General features: G+C 37.3%; 1 protein-coding gene across 3 annotated transcripts; it reads left to right on the plus strand.

Annotated features, from left to right (window-relative positions):
* The first annotated feature begins 11,173 nt into the window (after window positions 1–11,173).
* Window positions 11,174–14,280, plus strand: LOC108867891 (putative F-box/FBD/LRR-repeat protein At5g44950). 3 transcript variants are annotated; one of them, XM_048576321.1, is made up of 4 exons: window positions 11,174–11,676; window positions 12,104–13,213; window positions 13,479–13,655; window positions 13,735–14,280. In XM_048576321.1, the coding sequence occupies exons 2-4, from the start codon at window positions 12,164–12,166 to the stop codon at window positions 13,993–13,995; spliced, it is 1,488 nt and encodes a 495-aa protein (XP_048432278.1). In that variant the 5' UTR covers window positions 11,174–11,676; window positions 12,104–12,163; the 3' UTR covers window positions 13,996–14,280. The 3 variants fall into 3 exon arrangements, with proteins under 3 accessions (XP_048432278.1, XP_048432277.1, XP_048432279.1); XM_048576320.1 differs by having other exon boundaries at window positions 11,176–11,676; window positions 12,109–13,213; XM_048576322.1 differs by having other exon boundaries at window positions 11,183–11,676; window positions 12,540–13,213.
* The last annotated feature ends 2,299 nt before the right edge of the window (window positions 14,281–16,579 follow it).

Below are 16,579 nucleotides of genomic sequence, written 5' to 3' on the forward strand. Positions count from 1 at the left end.
TACAGAGATTAAAGTCAGAAATTAAAAATAAAATAATATTTTTTTATTATTTTATAATAAAATTAACTAGCCTATTTTTTGTTAGGAGTGAAGATGCTTTGCCTATTACTGTTCATTATGATATATTACTGTTCACTGAGTGGGTTGGGTGCTGGCGCATTTTTTAGGTGGAATTGCTCTTAGATGTTTGGTGTAAGAAAATAAAAAAAATCAAGCATCTATATCAAAACGCTCCATCTATAAATTATGCTAAAGTTTGGTGAACCTAGCGCGAATTCAATTCCAACTAATTTTTTTTTTTAAACAAACGATATAATTTACACTAAAAAGATAATGAAGTGAGTTAAATATTCAACTCATCAACGATATCGTCTTTTTTTTTTTTTTTGTGAACATTGACTATATCGTTTTACTCCAAAACAAGTAATAGTAATGAAAAGTGAGTTCTGTTCCACGAGAGATAAAGATCTCATTCACTTTTTTCTTTTTAACAGTACTTGCGACAACCTCTCTCTCACACAAGTAAAATGCTAAAGTGTCTTCAAGAAGTTTTTATCAACCCAAAAATCAAAAGGGCCAAAGAGATTGCAAATTAAACCTAGATATGGATTCGAGAGGTTGGAGGTAAGGATGGGAGCAGATGGATGGCTAGCTGGTAGATTTTAGTTGGTTGAATTTATTTTTCTGTTTGAATTTTACTTTTTTTGGTTTATTTTTATTCTAACTTTTCAAAAATTTATAATAAAAAAATAGATTGTGACGGGAAATCTAACAGAAGACGAATGCTATACCTTAAACAAAATCCAAGAATGTATATTAATAAAAATTTAGTTCAGAAATCAAATTTAAACTTGTTTATGAATTCAAGAACCATTATGTAGTTTACTTTTTTCTTTAAACAGAAAATAAACTTCATTAAAAATGGGAAAAAATTACAACTTGTGTAATTTACATTTTAAGTCACTTCGTATCTTTCTTCAAAGGAGTAAGATTCTCTTCACTCTTAGCCTTTCTCTTATTTTTCCTCTGAATGATTACAGTTAAGCCACGTGAATATTTTGTATTAATTTTTTAATAACCAAAAAAAGATAAAAAGAGGTTTGTGAGAATAGAAAAGTAGATGGAGATAAGAGCAACTCCACCCCTATCCACTTTGTGCCAGCACCCAGCCCATTTATCCACTTAATTGAACAGTAACAGACTCAATGAACAGTAATAGGCCAAAGCATCTCCACCCCAAAAAAAAATGTGCTGGCACCTAGTCTAAAAATGCGCTGGCACAAACGATCTCCACCCCTACAAAATGCGCTGGCGCCCAGTCCATTTAAAATATTAAATAATTTTTTTATAAAATAATAAAAAAAAATAGTTTTAATTTCGGATATGATTTTTAACCAATCTCGTCACGCCACGTGTCATTATCCGAACGTACTATTTTTTGAATAGATTTCCGCTAAGATTTTCAACCAATCCCGACAACCCACGTGTCACTTCCTGTTTACAATAATTTAGGCAAGATTTCGATAAGATTTTTAACCAATCTCGTCACTCCACGTGTCATTATCCGAACGTACTATTTTTTGAATAGATTTCCGCTAAGATTTTCAACCAATCACGTAGTGCCACGTGGCATTGTCCAGAACCTCATCTTCTTTTTTTTGTCCATATAAACCCTACATCCCTACATTCATCCTCACACTAAACTCAATCCTTTTTTTTAGCTCAGAATTCTTCTTTATCATTTTCAAATCTTGAGTTCTTACAATGTCTTCTTCAAGGAGAGCGTATAAACAGTTGCAAGAGCAGCAGAAAAGGTTGTTGGCACAACAGGAAGAATTGGTCAATCTTGACCAAGGTGGAGGTGGAGATGAGGCCTTCGCAATGGAGGAGGATGACGATGATCACCATAGAAGGCGGAGGGCCTCACATTCCCGCCGTATCATGCAAGCTATGGGTCAGATAGCCAAACCCGGACGTGCGGCAAACATCGATAGAAGAAGGGAAAGACGAGGTAAAGATCTCTTGGAAGATTATTTTATTCCCAACAGCGTTTACCCTGATCATGTTTTTAGACGTCGTTTTAGAATGCAACGAAGTTTGTTCGCTAAAATCATGAGTGATGTTTGCAACCATGATCCATATTTTGTGCAAAAAGAGGATGCTTTTCATGTTCTAGGTCTTCTTCCTGAGCAAAAAATTACGGCTGCCTTGCGAATGCTTGCATATGGAGCATCCGCAGATCAAGTGGATGAGATCGCAAGGATGGGAAAAACAACAGTTCTGGAGTCCCTGATGCGGTTTTGCTCTGCAATTGAAGCCCTCTACACCAATGAGTACCTTCGGCAACCCACGCCAAGGGACATGCGAAGGCTTCTTAGGAAGGCTGAGATGCGAGGCTTCCCTGGCATGATTGGAAGCATCGACTGCATGCACTGGACATGGAAAAACTGTCCAAGTGCGTGGCAAGGAGCTTATGGTGACAGAAAAGGAGCCAAAAGCATCATTCTGGAAGCGGTGGCTTCTTTTGATACATGAATTTGGCATGCTTTTTTTGGTGTTTCAGGAGCTCAGAATGACCTAAATGTCCTTGCCCAATCTCCAGTGTTTGACAAACTGCTACAAGGGCGTGGGCCGAGATGCACATATTGGGTTAATGGTACTAAATACGAGGGACCATACTACCTTGCAGATGGTATTTACCCAAGGTGGTCAACATTTGTCAAAACAGTGTCACACCCGCAGAGTGAAAAAGAGAAACACTTCGCAAAGTGTCAAGAAGGGTGTAGGAAGGATGTCGAGCGTTGTTTTGGTATCCTGCAAGCTCGTTGGGCCATTGTCAGGGCTGCAGCTAGAATGTTTGATGTCGAGGCTCTTCGATCCATCATGATGACGTGTATTATTCTCCACAACATGATTGTTGAAGACGAGTATGATTATGATGTCGTCGATGAATACGAGCCGGATCCGATGAACAACTCAATAACATAAATCTACTATGCTCATGACCGGACCGAAGATCCCGTGCAACACGAGCCGTTGGAACGGGATGGACGTTACAATGAATTGATCGTTCAACGATACACTTCATTGCAAGAGCCATACTGGCACATAGCCCGCCAGAATGACTTGATTGAGCATCAGTGGAGCTTGCACGAAGGCGAAGATAATTAAAATAAGGCTTGTGGTTGAAGAATAAAGTGTATTGTTTTTTAAGTAATCTTATTTAGTGTGTTTGCTTTTTTTTTTTTAAGTTTAAATGGTGAGGTTATGTAATTTTAAGTTTAAATGGTGTTTTATGTAATTTTATTTGGTGTTTTAAGTTTAAATGGTTTTTTTTTTAAGTTTAAATGGTGAGGTTATGTAATTTTAATTTTAAATTAAATAAAGTTCTAAAAGTAAATAAGAAATTACATAAGAAATTAAATAAAGTCTGTGGAGTTAGGATATGTGGTGCTAGGATCTTGGTTGCTAGGATTTCTGTAGCTGGAACCCCCTTGACTTGTTTCGGCATCTCTTGCACGCCTCATTCGCAAGACATCTCTTTTTTCTGATGTCCAAAAATATTTTGAATTCGGAGACAGTCCTACTAGAGACTTGTTCATAGTGTCACGATCTGTTTGAGCCATCCTTTCTTCTCTAAGCATCTCATTCTCTCGATGAAGTGCTTCTCTAATCATCTCGTTCTCTCGATTAACTATTTCTCTTTGTCTCTCAGACGCCGCATCACGAGCCTTAGTAGCTGCAATAATTGCTGCCACAGCAGCAGCTTTTTCCTCATCTCTAGCCTTTTCCCATGCCATGTTCATTTCACCTTGACGAGTAAGTTCCTCCATATATTTAGTGTAGTCATTTTTGGAAGAACTACCTTTTTTCTTTGATGCCTTTTTACCTTGAGGCCTGAGGGACTGACGAGTCGGTTGGGTCTCTGGCACTTGTTCAGGCATCCCTTCCGTGTCTTCAAATGTGTTGGCTTCTTGTTCGGCTGTGTCTGCTTCTGGCGAACTGTGTAGACCCATACCGTGCATGACAACTTCTGGACCGGTTGCCACAATTTTGTATCTAGGCCAATCTTTGACAATTTGCCAACATTCCCATTTGTTGAATGATTTGTTATGGTTCTTTGCATTGTAGAATGCTTTGTGCTTGTAGTGTCTATAAAAATTACATAAAAATTACATAAGAATTGTGGAATGCATAAAAATTATATAAAAATTACATAAAAATTACATAAGTATTTGGAATGCATATTACATAAAAATTACATAATAAATTAAATAAATTAAAATATTGATGTGGGTGGAATGCATATAAATAAATAAAAATATTGTTACCTCATCCGCTAAACTTGTCCCACTACGCAAATTACCAGAAGCATGAGAGAGGGTGTTTTTCCAACAAGTAAAGGATGCGTTGAGTTTTTTCCAACGACCTTGAAGACCTTGACTAGATCTGACATCTTTTCCATGTACATCGTTGAACGATTTTGTAATTTTACTCCACATTTCTCGCTTATCCATCTCATTACCCGTAATCGGGTCATGAGTAGTGCGAACCCAACATTCACACAATGTAGCATCTTCACTGAGCTTCCACGAAGTCATTTTTTTCTCTCAAAGTGTACAAAATATTCAAATGTAGAAAGTGTAGAAAGTGTAGAAAATATTGAAATGTGGTGTAAGGTGGAAGATGAGGGTTAGGTATTTATAGAAAAAAAAATGTATTTTTTAAAATTTTTCTGTATTTTTTTAAAAAATTTTGACATTTTTTTATTAATTTTTAATAAATTTTAATGTTGTAATTAATCGGGACCGTTGGATTTGAAAAATAATCAAATCCAACAGCACTCATTACGCCACGTGGCCAACGGTCAAATTTCTGACCGTTGGGCCTTTTTTTTTTTTTTTTTAAATTTTTGGTGAAATAAACGTGGACCGTTGATCTGTGATCGGACGGTCCAATTTAAAATTTAAATTTAAATTTTTTTTACCGTTGGAAATCCAACAGCCTAAAAAACTAGCCGTTGGAAATCCAACGGCTCTGAGGAGGCCACGTTTCCTTCACCCGGACGTCTGCAAGTGGGTCTGCACGCAGGCCCCAGCGCCTGCAAATCTTGTCGGCTACTCGCTTGGGCAGCCGCGTGTGTTGCACGTGCCATCAAACAGACCGGCTTCTGGGTCTGTCCATTTTGGGCTGGGCAACAGACTGGCACGGGCTGGGTGCCAGTCAAATGTTTGGGCTGGAGCTCTTTTCTTGCAGGCGGGGCTGTTTTCTTCACTGGGTGCCAGTCCAACCCGCTGGGCTGGAGTTGCTCTAAGAGGAGAAAGAATCCTATTACTTTAATAGTGCGTTTACTAATCCGTAATCAAATTGAGAGGAATTGAATTGAGGGGGAATTGAAATGTCGTGGAATCAGAATCAGATTCCTGTTGAAGTTGTTTACTAAAACTGTCCGGAATCGGAATACAATTCCATAAAGCTGTTTACTAATTCAGCATAATCGAAATATAAACCAGTATGATTACTAAAATGTCCTTGTCTCAAATCAAATATTTTATATACTTTTTTTAATAAAATTTGATATAGTATATAATAGTAAGAAAAAATTAAATTACTTTTTTATTTTATAGACATACTAAAATGATTTTGTTTATTTTTTTTATAAATTTAAGTATTGACTTTGATATCTAAATTTTCTTACTCAAGTTGTAGTTTTTTCTCTTCGGCATATGTATGGAGTTGTGCATAATGTAAATGAGCATAGAATTATGTTTAATGACCTAGAAAGATATGGAAAGAAATTGTTAGAAGCATTTTCAGAGAAATAAGTCTAGAATTAAAAGGATAATTTTGAAAATAATAAAAGTAAGTGTGGGCATAAAGAGAAAAAAAATTATCATTCCGATTGGTTGGGTAATTCGGAATCCAAATGTCTTGTATATGTTGAGAATCTAAATCCTCTAATTTCAGAAATTGGATTCCATTTTTTGTGTGAGCCCCACGCACTTTTGATTCCTCTTAATTTTAGTAAACACATGTATAATTCACAATCAGAATCGAATTCTTTATTCTCATTCCGATTACGAATTAATAAACGCATTATAAAAATAAAAAACAAAAGTAGATCTGCAAGCAACAAGTATGTCAATCAGCTGAAATTGACAGCAAATGAGTGCTAGGTCTACCTATTTTCATTGGATATATAAGCCATATAGCACAAGGAGCTCCTCAGAGAAGAAAACTAGGCCCGTCAGTCACATCACAGACTAAAGTACGAAGTAAAAGCAGAGAACTTCGTCAAGATAAACACTCGATTGCTTGCGTAATTGTGTGACTAAACCCTGACATCGCAACATTGGAACCACAAACTCTGATAGCTAGCAATACGAGACAGTAGTGGTGCGCAACCGCGCATCGTGATTTTCTCTCGCTCCTGAACTCCTCCACAACCATTTTCTTCAAATCCCGAGCATGTTCAGGCGAAACCATTGCAACTCGGATTCATTTGGCCCGTAAGATAGTTCCAACGTTACCTCCTTCAGCTGAGAAATTAAATCAAGGTTCTGGCTTTACCGATATCCTTTATCAAATACAGATGCCTACAAAATTAACAAACAATCAATTCAACAAAAAAAATATTCCACATATAATATGTCAAAACTCAAATTCTTTGTTAGGACAAAGAACTTTAAAGTACCATGGAACTTACTTAAGCTCAATTTGGTAAAAATGCTCTATGTATGGATGAGGAGCTTAAGCTAAATTTAGTAGAATGCGCTATATAAATTTGTCTAAAGAACTTAAAAATGACTATATTAAATGTGTCATTGTTACATCAAACTAGTCCAAATAACCAAAATAACAAGGACAGTAAGGTAGGCAGAAAACTTCACCTTTTGAACTTGAAGGCCAATATCCCCATCACGGAATAGAATATGAGATATTATTAAAGTTTTCAAATTCTCCAAATTATGCTCCTATTCAGGCACACCGCATAAGTAATGGTGTAGATGTGTAACCACATTCAACTTCAACTTCGCCAGATTCTGATGATTCATCATACTACCATCCCATTCCAAATACTTGAGATTGGGAGCAGAAATTTCCAACGAATTATCCATCAACGGTAGATACTCATCAATATCCCAGATTATATTTATTTCTTCATGTTTCTCACCAGAGATCTTAAGATTGAATAGTTGAAGTTGAAAGAAAGAGGAACACTCAACCCTGAATGAATCCCAAGACGAGCTTTCAATGATGATGTTATTTAACCCTATCACATTTTTGAGCCCCAATGTTTTCATGAATCTGCAGCAAGAACAAACCCATTTGCAAAACCCCTTCCCACCATCCACGGTAACATAACTCAAGCCTCAAGGTCAAGAACCAATAAAAAAATATCAAACCCTTTTAGTAGGGTTTAAAACCTTTTTTGTAACTGTGTTTTGAGTCAAAATTTTCAGTCATTGTGCAGGGCTATTCCTTATTTCTCGCGAAAAGGCTAGTTACCTTAAGACAGCGTCAGATCACAGCCTTCCAAGTGATAATTTTGGGAACTTCAAAAAAAAAAAAAAAAAAAACTTTCGGTACTTTAACGAAAAATCATGTTTTTACATTAAAAAAATCAATACTAGTACTATTCATTTTATCTTTTATTTTGCCTTTATCGTTAAAATCCAAAGTTTTCAAATCTTTATTATTAGTTTTCGTGATAAATTTATCCTTTAAAGTATGTTATTAGCAAGCCACATAATTTAAGTATACAAAGAATTGTAAGTTTGTGAGTGTCAAGGAAAATGACTTTTTGTTCTCAACAAACTTGTTATTCAGTTTGTGAGTTATCACGTTGAGAAAATCATGTTTTTACTTGGCTAAGATTAGGAGTCCTAATAACATGCAATTATATTCAAGTAACCTTATCATGTTTTGACGAGAGTTCAATACCAAGTAGAACTATATCAAAATCCTAATTGATATGGAATATCTTGAGCATCGGTTAATAGGCTTGAGATCATAGATGATTGACTATATATTAGAAGGTCCTGCACTCACATTATCCATCCGTTTTGAGCGTAACCCTATTCTAAGCTGGAACTTTTGGCTGTTGAGTGTACAAGATCTCTTTCTCATTTCGCGTAGCAATGGCGAGTTCTTCTTTAGGTAAGCATACTTCATTTACGTATGCATGTTGTAATATACATGTGGTTCTATGCATGCAGTGTCTCTAATGGTTTACAAGAATTAGATGAAAAGCTTGAAATCTCAAAAGATGAAATTGATAGTTTTGAATGAGTTTATGGCCTTATTTTTTGAAATTTTAATACAGAAATTTAATCTTCACTTGAGTAATAATTTAAGAACTTAACCGGCAATTCACTCCTAATAAAATCCAATGTACACATTTTGCTTACGAATTAACAAAATCCAATATACATAATCAAACCCTAAGTAAAAAAGGACAGAACATCCTCCATCGATCCCATGATCCCATTGGTCATGTTAATGAGGGACGTTGGACGCCCTATTCGCAAAAGGACATAACTTCTTCTTGGTTGCACGACATAGTTTCTCCTTCAAGTCACACGTGACCCTAGATGGCATATTCGGATACAAGAACTTAATAGGTGACATGAAGAAGTAACTGTTTCGAAGAGAGAGTTCGACATCGATTTCGTAAGCTCCACCTGCATCTTCTTCAACGCTGGCAATGAAGCCGCTGACTTGTCCTTCAAACGAAAGCGTCCCAAGAGTCGTATTCTTCGGCACTTGGAGAAAAGAAGTCAATTTTGCCGTGGCAAACTTTTGGCGCTTGTAATAAGCGACGACTTGAATGTTTTCGTGGCGAAAGTGGCGGTCGGGGTTTTGGACGGAGACGGTGAGGGCAAGACTATAGTGGAGGGTGTTGAAGCCATTGGTGATGGTGAGCTTGAGCCCGGTGAGAAAGGCATGAGTTACGTTAAATGTGTTACGGCGGTAGTGGGCGGTATTGTCGGTGTAGACGGCGACGATACTGATAAAGATGCCAGCGATGAGGGCGACCATAACACGTCGAATATTTATTGTAGGGCGAGGATTTGAGGTCATGGTTTGAGAACAAGAATATGGTAAACAAAGCTAGGGATGATCAAAGGTTTAGTGCAATATGGTAATTAAGTATTTGAAGGTATAAATATGTATATATAGGGTTTTCAATTAAATCATTTTCCTAATCGGAGTATAATTCCTAATGTGGCAAGGATTTCTTGATGTTACCAATTAATCCTTTTCCTTATGGCGGTTTCCTTAAGCTGCAAGTATTATTGTCTCAATCAAACCGAAATGAGTGTATAATAACTTTTTTAAAGCGTAAAAACTGTTTAATTTAGAATAACACATGAGGTAGCATTTATATTTATGTACAAAAAATAATTTGACACATATAAAAAAGTATATAATTAATATTACAAAATGAAGTTACTAATACTATTGTTTATACCTCGTCATTTGTATTGTAAGTTAGAGTTTTCAAGTTCAACTTACTAGAATAGCCAAAGTTGGCCTAGATGCAAGGCAGCCTTGAACCTCACTCTGAACTTGGTCGGACATTTTTCATACCCTTAATTACATGTACCTTAAATAAGGAATAATGCTACACTTTATCATTTAGTTATATTATTTCTCTAGTAGAGATAGGATTCGTTAAAACATGTGGGTTACGTTGTAGACATCAAAATTTCGGTGAAATGAATGTTGACCAATAATTAAAATTTCAACGTTCACGTGTCACATAAATTTTACATGTAGCGTGTGACTCAACGAAAAATCGAAATAAATTGGAAAAGTCATCAAATATGACACGTGTCAATACCTGACAGAAATGATTTATTTCATCTGATTATTTAAATCCAAAAATCAAGTTTTGGAATTCTATAAATAGGAGGCCAATGCATTCATTTTGGGGGGGAAGAAGGAAGAAAGAAGAAGGAAAAGAAGAAAAGAAGGAAGGAAGAAAGAAGGAAGCCTTGAAACTCTAAAGCTCTCAAGCAAATCCCGAAGGATCAAGAAAGCAATCTTCGTTCTTCGTCAAATCCACCAACTCAAGATCAAGCCCCGACGGCCCTTGAGGAAAGTGTTCATCGTTCATCATCCGTTCAATTCAAGATCAAGCCCCGACGGCCCTTGAAGAACTTCCACCAACTCAAGATCAAGCCCCGACGGCCCTTGAGGAAAGTGTTCATCGTTCATCATCCGTTCATCCTAAGATCAAGCCCCGACGGCCCTTGAAGAACTTCCACCAACTCAAGATCAAGCCCCGACGGCCCTTGAGGAAAGTGTTCATCGTTCATCATCCGTTCAATTCAAGATCAAGCCCCGACGGCCCTTGAAGAACTTCCACCAACTCAAGATCAAGCCCCGACGGCCCTTGAAGAAAGTGTTCATCGCTCATCATCCGTTCATCCTAAGATCAAGCCCCAACGGCCCCTTTGGATCAACAACCTCAACAAATCCACACATCCGTTCATCCTAAGATCAAGCCCCAACGGCCCATTTGGATCAACAACCTCAACAAATCCACACATCCGTTCATCCTTCAAGATTAAGCCCAGAAGCCCTTGAAGATCCGTTCATCCTAAGATCAAGCCCCAACGGCCCCTTTGGATCAACAACCTCAACAAATCCACACATCCGTTCATCCTTCAAGATTAAGCCCAAAAGCCCTTGAAGATCCGTTCATCCATCAACCTTCAAGATCAAGCCTAACGCCCCTTGAAGATCCATTCATCAACTGTGCATCCTTAGATCAAGCCCCGACGGCCCTTTGGATCAACCACTCATCCACAAACCCACACCCTACGAAGATAGAATCAGAGGACCAAATTACAAAGAGATTGTAACCCCAAAATCTTTAATACAAAAAATATATTTTGTACACGTATTCTTGTCGCTTGTGTTTCAGGAATTTCTCGTGTTTACATACGTTCCTATTAAAAAAATGATACAAATTATGATACAATTAAATGGTAAGAGTAGCATTTTTGAAAGATAAAACTAAAAACTTTCCTTATTCTACAAAATCTAATTTGATTTGCCTCAAATTCACTGTTGTGGAGATGGTTGAGAGTAGACATTGCAAAATTTCCTAATTTCGCTAGTTTATTACAAAAGACTTATTAAGGTACTCAACTAAAACTTTCTCGCCCCATTTTCATCTTATATCTCGGTTTGCATTGGAACAGTTCTGTAAATAATGCTTAATTATTATTATTATTATTATTAGAACTAATACTGCTAATCATTAATTTCGTGACAAAGCAACCAGTTGATCTTAAAAAAAAAAAAAAAATAAATAAATAATAATACTGATAATCACAAAGTTATGGACTGGTTTCTGGAAAATTAAAAAAAAAAACAGCTTATTAAAAATTTTGGAACACCAAATGTGTTTGATAAAGCAAAAGCTGTCGTCTGTTTCATCGTCGAAATCAGGCTATCTTCAACGAGGGTTCTAGTCCTCTGCAACTTTAGCCATATCACCATATATTCACAAATCAAGCCGTATCTCAAGCCGTTTCCGGCCGATCCAGCCGGTTCCGAGCCGTACCTCAAACGAACCGAGGTGTTCCCGTTTCCGGAGCGCGATATGGGCACCAATGTGCCGAATCGGTCCTTCAAATTTAAGGAAGAAGATGCTTGCTGGTACGTGAATCTAATAATTGTTTTAGTTGTTGAATTGGTAAAGTGGGTTTCTATTTTTGGCTCTTTCGGGTTTTTGGTGCTGCAAAAATTGCATTATCTTTCGATTGAATTGTCGACCCCATCAATTATTTCTTTTAATGGGTGAAAGGTAGTAGTAAATTAGAAAAAGCACTTCAAGATCATAATTGGATTTGTAGTTCTGAAATTTCCTTTGGTGGTACAAAGTGTATTGGGTTTTTTTTTTTTTTTATTTCTTTCTCTCTCTCTCTCTCTAAAGAATTGAGCTTTCACATGTGTTTTTCTCTAAAGTCTGATGTTATTAAGGGTTCCATGGCGAAATTCTCTTTACTTTAGTTCAGTGTATAAATATAACTGAGTATTTGTATTTACTTTGGTTAACTGAACTCTTCAACCATCCTTGTAAAAGTGCAGAAAATGGAAGACCCAATTTTCTTGTAAAAGTATAAAACCCAGTGAGTGCATCAGTATGGATGGAAATCGTAAATTAATGGCAGCTGGAAGTTATCAACGTCATGGAGTTAGAGCTTTGGCTAAGATTATGACAGACAGAATTAGTGATCTTCCCGATGGAGTTGCTCATCACATTCTTTCCTTCCTTGCTATCACAGACCTCACTCGTTTCGGCTGTGTGTCCAAAAGATGCAAACAACTTTATCTGTCAACCCCTTCATTGGATATTGATGTATTTTCTGATGCACATATGGTTTCCTGCTTTAAGCAGTTGTTGAGTTCTTTGGATAGGTTTTTATGGATGCATCGTGGCGTTAATAAAATACAACGATTTCGTATCTATTGGGATGATTTTTGCCTTGACGATTTCCTTGAACCTGATTTTCTTGAAGATGCGACTTTTCGATTGATGACATGGATCCACAATGCTGTAAGCTGTAACGTTGAAGTCCTTGAGGTTGATATCCGGATGATGATTTGTCGGAGGAGACAACCTTTGTTTCCGTTGTCTGTCTTTCTTTGTGGATCATTGAAGTCTCTTTTTCTGAACATGGGCCGTATACTTCTTAAAGCACCCTCACTTACTTCTTCCTCTAATCTCGAGTACTTGGAGTTGAGATGTGTTTGTATAAAAGATGAGGATTTTTTCAAATGGATCTCAAGTTCATGTAAGTGCATCAAGGATTTACATCTTGAATATCTTGAGGGAATAAACAATGTCACCATTGAAAGCTCCTCTTTGAAATCGTTTAGTTTTGTGATGGTTGCTGACTCGGCTGACGGTGCCTGCCACATCAACATCTCAGGTGAGCAACTTGAAGAAATATGTATCAGCTGGGAACATACTCTTACAGGCAGCAGATTACTAAATATCCGTGCTCCAAATCTTAAGTATCTGAAGTGGTATGGGTGTTTGTCGATGCGCCAAAATTTGGGGGAACTAATGTGTTTAGAAAAAGCTGAACTTTCTTTGATGCCTGAAGCGGATGACCTTAACTTCTTGTCTGCGGTTCTTTGCAGTATAAGCAGGGTTAAAGTTCTTACTCTAAACCATGAGACCACCATGGTAGCGAGACACTTCTCTTTTAAATATTTTATATCTTTTTTATTCTAGTATTTTACAATCTGGTCCTGTATTATTTCTTAGAAAGGCTGTTAGAGCTTGTTAAATTAATTTGAAACTAAATTTAAAATCACACTTGCTAGAAAAAAAACTGATGTTAGGTTTCTAGTTCGGTTTGAATTGTTGTTCTGGAACGCTGTTAGATTACTTTGCCTGATTAGGTAAATTTACCTTTTGATAATTTGGGTATCGTGTTTTTAACTTGTAGGCAGTGTTCAATGGGGGTTTGAAGGCAAGACTATTAGGATATGTTTTTCATTTGAGCATTTCTATTGGAAGCTTCCGTGATGTCCTAGTTCCAGGAATGGTCTCCGTTTTTGGAGGACTACATAATTTGAATACTTTGGAGATAAAGACTAATCAATGGTCATGTGACCGAGAATATGTAAGCAAAAGTCTAGCCTCTATGTCTCTCTGTGTGTGTTTTCAATTGATTCGCAAGTTGATTGTTGCCTTTCCTGCAGTGTTCTGGGTTTGACATGGGATACTGGGGTTTGCAAAACCTTTCTTTTATTCATCAACTTAAGGAGGTGACGATAGAGCTGTGCAATGGATTTAACAGAATTCAGTTTGCAAAATATATCCTCGAGCATGCTCAGAATTTGAAGAAGGTGAAGATCGTTCATTTGCCTTGGCAGTGTAACAATATAGCAGAGGTAAAGAAAAGCAAAATGGCTTCCAATATTGCCACAGTTGTCTTTGAGGAATATAGGACACCCAGATGAGTAAATTGATTTCCAGCTTACATGTCTTGCATTCAACAAAAGTAACGTCTAGGTGTAAGGCTGAGGTACTTTTGCTTTGTTGTAAGGTATTGATTAGCTTAGAACAGTAGTGAAGGGTTGGTTGACAATAGTTTATCGTAATTTATGCAAGCTCGCCAGACGAAGAATCTAGACGTTTGAAAGTTCTCTCAAATGTATTGCATCTTGTTGCTTTCAAAGTCCACCCATCGTTTAGCGCTTGGTATCTGATCGTTTTAATGATGTTCCATCGTTTCTTTGCGAATCTTTGAGGTCTTTTGTTGTAACCTGAAGTCCTTGAGTTTACATCCGGATGTGTTTTTTTTTTTTTTTTTTTTTTTTTTTTTTTTTTTCTTCGGGAGAGACGACCTTCGTTTCCTTCGTCTTTCTTTGGGGATCATTGAGGTCTCTATTTCAAAATGGGTCGTACACTTCTAAAAGCACCCTCACTTCATCCTCTAATCTCGAGCACTTGAAGTTGAGATTTGTGTGTATAAAAGATAAGGGTTTTTTTCAAATGGATCCCAAGTTGATGCAAGTGCTTCAAGAATTTACATCTTGAATATGCTCAAGGAAAATCACAAATAAATAACAAAATTCGGCCACTTAGTAGTGTCTAATGGTATTCTTCTTCACTTGTAAGTGAGAAAGTTTAAGTTTGATTCTCGTCGAGGCGAATTTAAACCACATTATTGCTAGCCTATTGTGAGGTTAAGCCCACTCCCTCCTCTTTAGTGTAGATAATATCGTTTGTTCAAAAAAAAAAAAAAATTCATGTAAGAGCATCAAGTGTTCGACAAGTGCCGCTACCCCGCCAAAGCGCTAGGTGGTTGGTTACAGTCACGATTAATTTCTAGGGTTTTAAAAAATAAATGGGCTCCTAGACCTACCTAGGTGACCGCTTAGCCCGCTGGCACCCGTCTAGACTACCTAGGTCCCTACATAGGCCCTACAAAGACGCTTAGCCGCTAGGAGGCCTTTGCTCGCCCTCTAGCTAGCGCCTTTTAGAATATTCAATGTTTTTTTGCAACTTCTCTAGAGTAGCTTGCATTGATCCTATGTTTTAATAACAAACAAACTCAAAATATCACACCGAGATTTCCTAACATAATGTTGCACAAATTAAATTCACCTAAGCTACATTTGTTTCAAACTTTCAATAATACACAAATTCAAAATTTCACATAACTCACAATCTCTCTCTCTCTCTCTCTCTCTCTCTCTCTCTCTCTCTCTCTCTCTATATATATATATATATATATGACACACCCCGACCGAAATCAGGGCATGTTGACCGTCACATGAGAGTGACGTAACCATGTGCACAATGCGAAAGCTAAGAATAATAATAAAAGTACGAATAAATAAAAAAAATCAAACTACACACAGAGTAGTTAACAACCAAGTGCAAGTGTAAGGGTGAAAAACAATATTTAGAGCATAGAAAACCTAGTGCAGTCCAAAGGAACAAATACTAACTAAACACACCCAGAAGGGGGTCCTACACTGGTGATAGTCTGTCAGATATGCTGTGGATTCCTCGTGAGCCACCAAAAGAGTAATCCAAACTAGAAGCTGGAGGGGCACAAAACAGAAAGGGTGAGTGGGCAAAAACAAAGCTTTTAAAAATCATTTCATTATCAAAAGTTCTAACCCCTCGTCGTAAAACCTGTATAGTTTCCCAAAAAATAGAAAATACACATATATCGAAAATATGCTCAGAAATATGCCATGTCGAATGCCTCCACATAAAATGTAAGTAGGTGATGCCAATTAATGCAAATAACATGTCAGCCGGAGTCACCTAACGTGACCTGTACGGCTGAATCTAGAGCTCAAATCCCCAACTCACTAACTATACCTGCACACAAGTCGGAACCACCTAAAGTGGTCTGTATGACAGGACTGAGTGTAAATAAATACGCTCAAGTGCTACGATCACATGAAGATTGGGCGAATAATCGTGGATCACCTACAAGTCGGAACCACCTAAAGTGGTCCGTACGACAGGACTGTGCACCTAACTTGGATCCAAGATGAGCGTGTGGTGCGAGAGGTGAACATCACGTGAAGGACTGTGCCCTACTCTAGGCCAGAGCACTAACATCGGGGGTGTAGGTTATGAGCTCTCTATGCATATCACATAACTACTAATCATCATCATAAACCATAACTTACCTGACATTTACTTGTGTGTCCGCAGCACCAAACATACATATATGCAACTACTAATGCATAAATAAATAGGCAAACGCAATGTATGACATTTAAAACATATAAACATTCCATTTCATTTTCTGGGAAAAACCATAAGTATAGGCATATACGGAAAACCAAAAACCCACTCACTGGTATATGGAAGGGTCGTAATCCTCTGCCTCGAATGACTGCGCTCATCCTCGGGATAGGTCTCGCCTATATGCGACATAACTATAAACACGTCAATTTAAAGCACATAACCAAACTAAGTAATAACTTCTCAAACAATGCTCAAATGGGGTGTATGAATACACCAACGTGATCTACTCAACCTCACGAACATCCCCATATTTTTAAAATAATTTTC

Source organism: the organism of the source record quoted next, unplaced genomic scaffold (genome assembly GCF_019419815.1).
Source record: "Pyrus x bretschneideri cultivar Hongxiangsu unplaced genomic scaffold, Pyrus_bretschneideri_v1 Contig9, whole genome shotgun sequence".
Classification (NCBI taxonomy): domain Eukaryota; kingdom Viridiplantae; phylum Streptophyta; class Magnoliopsida; order Rosales; family Rosaceae; genus Pyrus; species Pyrus x bretschneideri.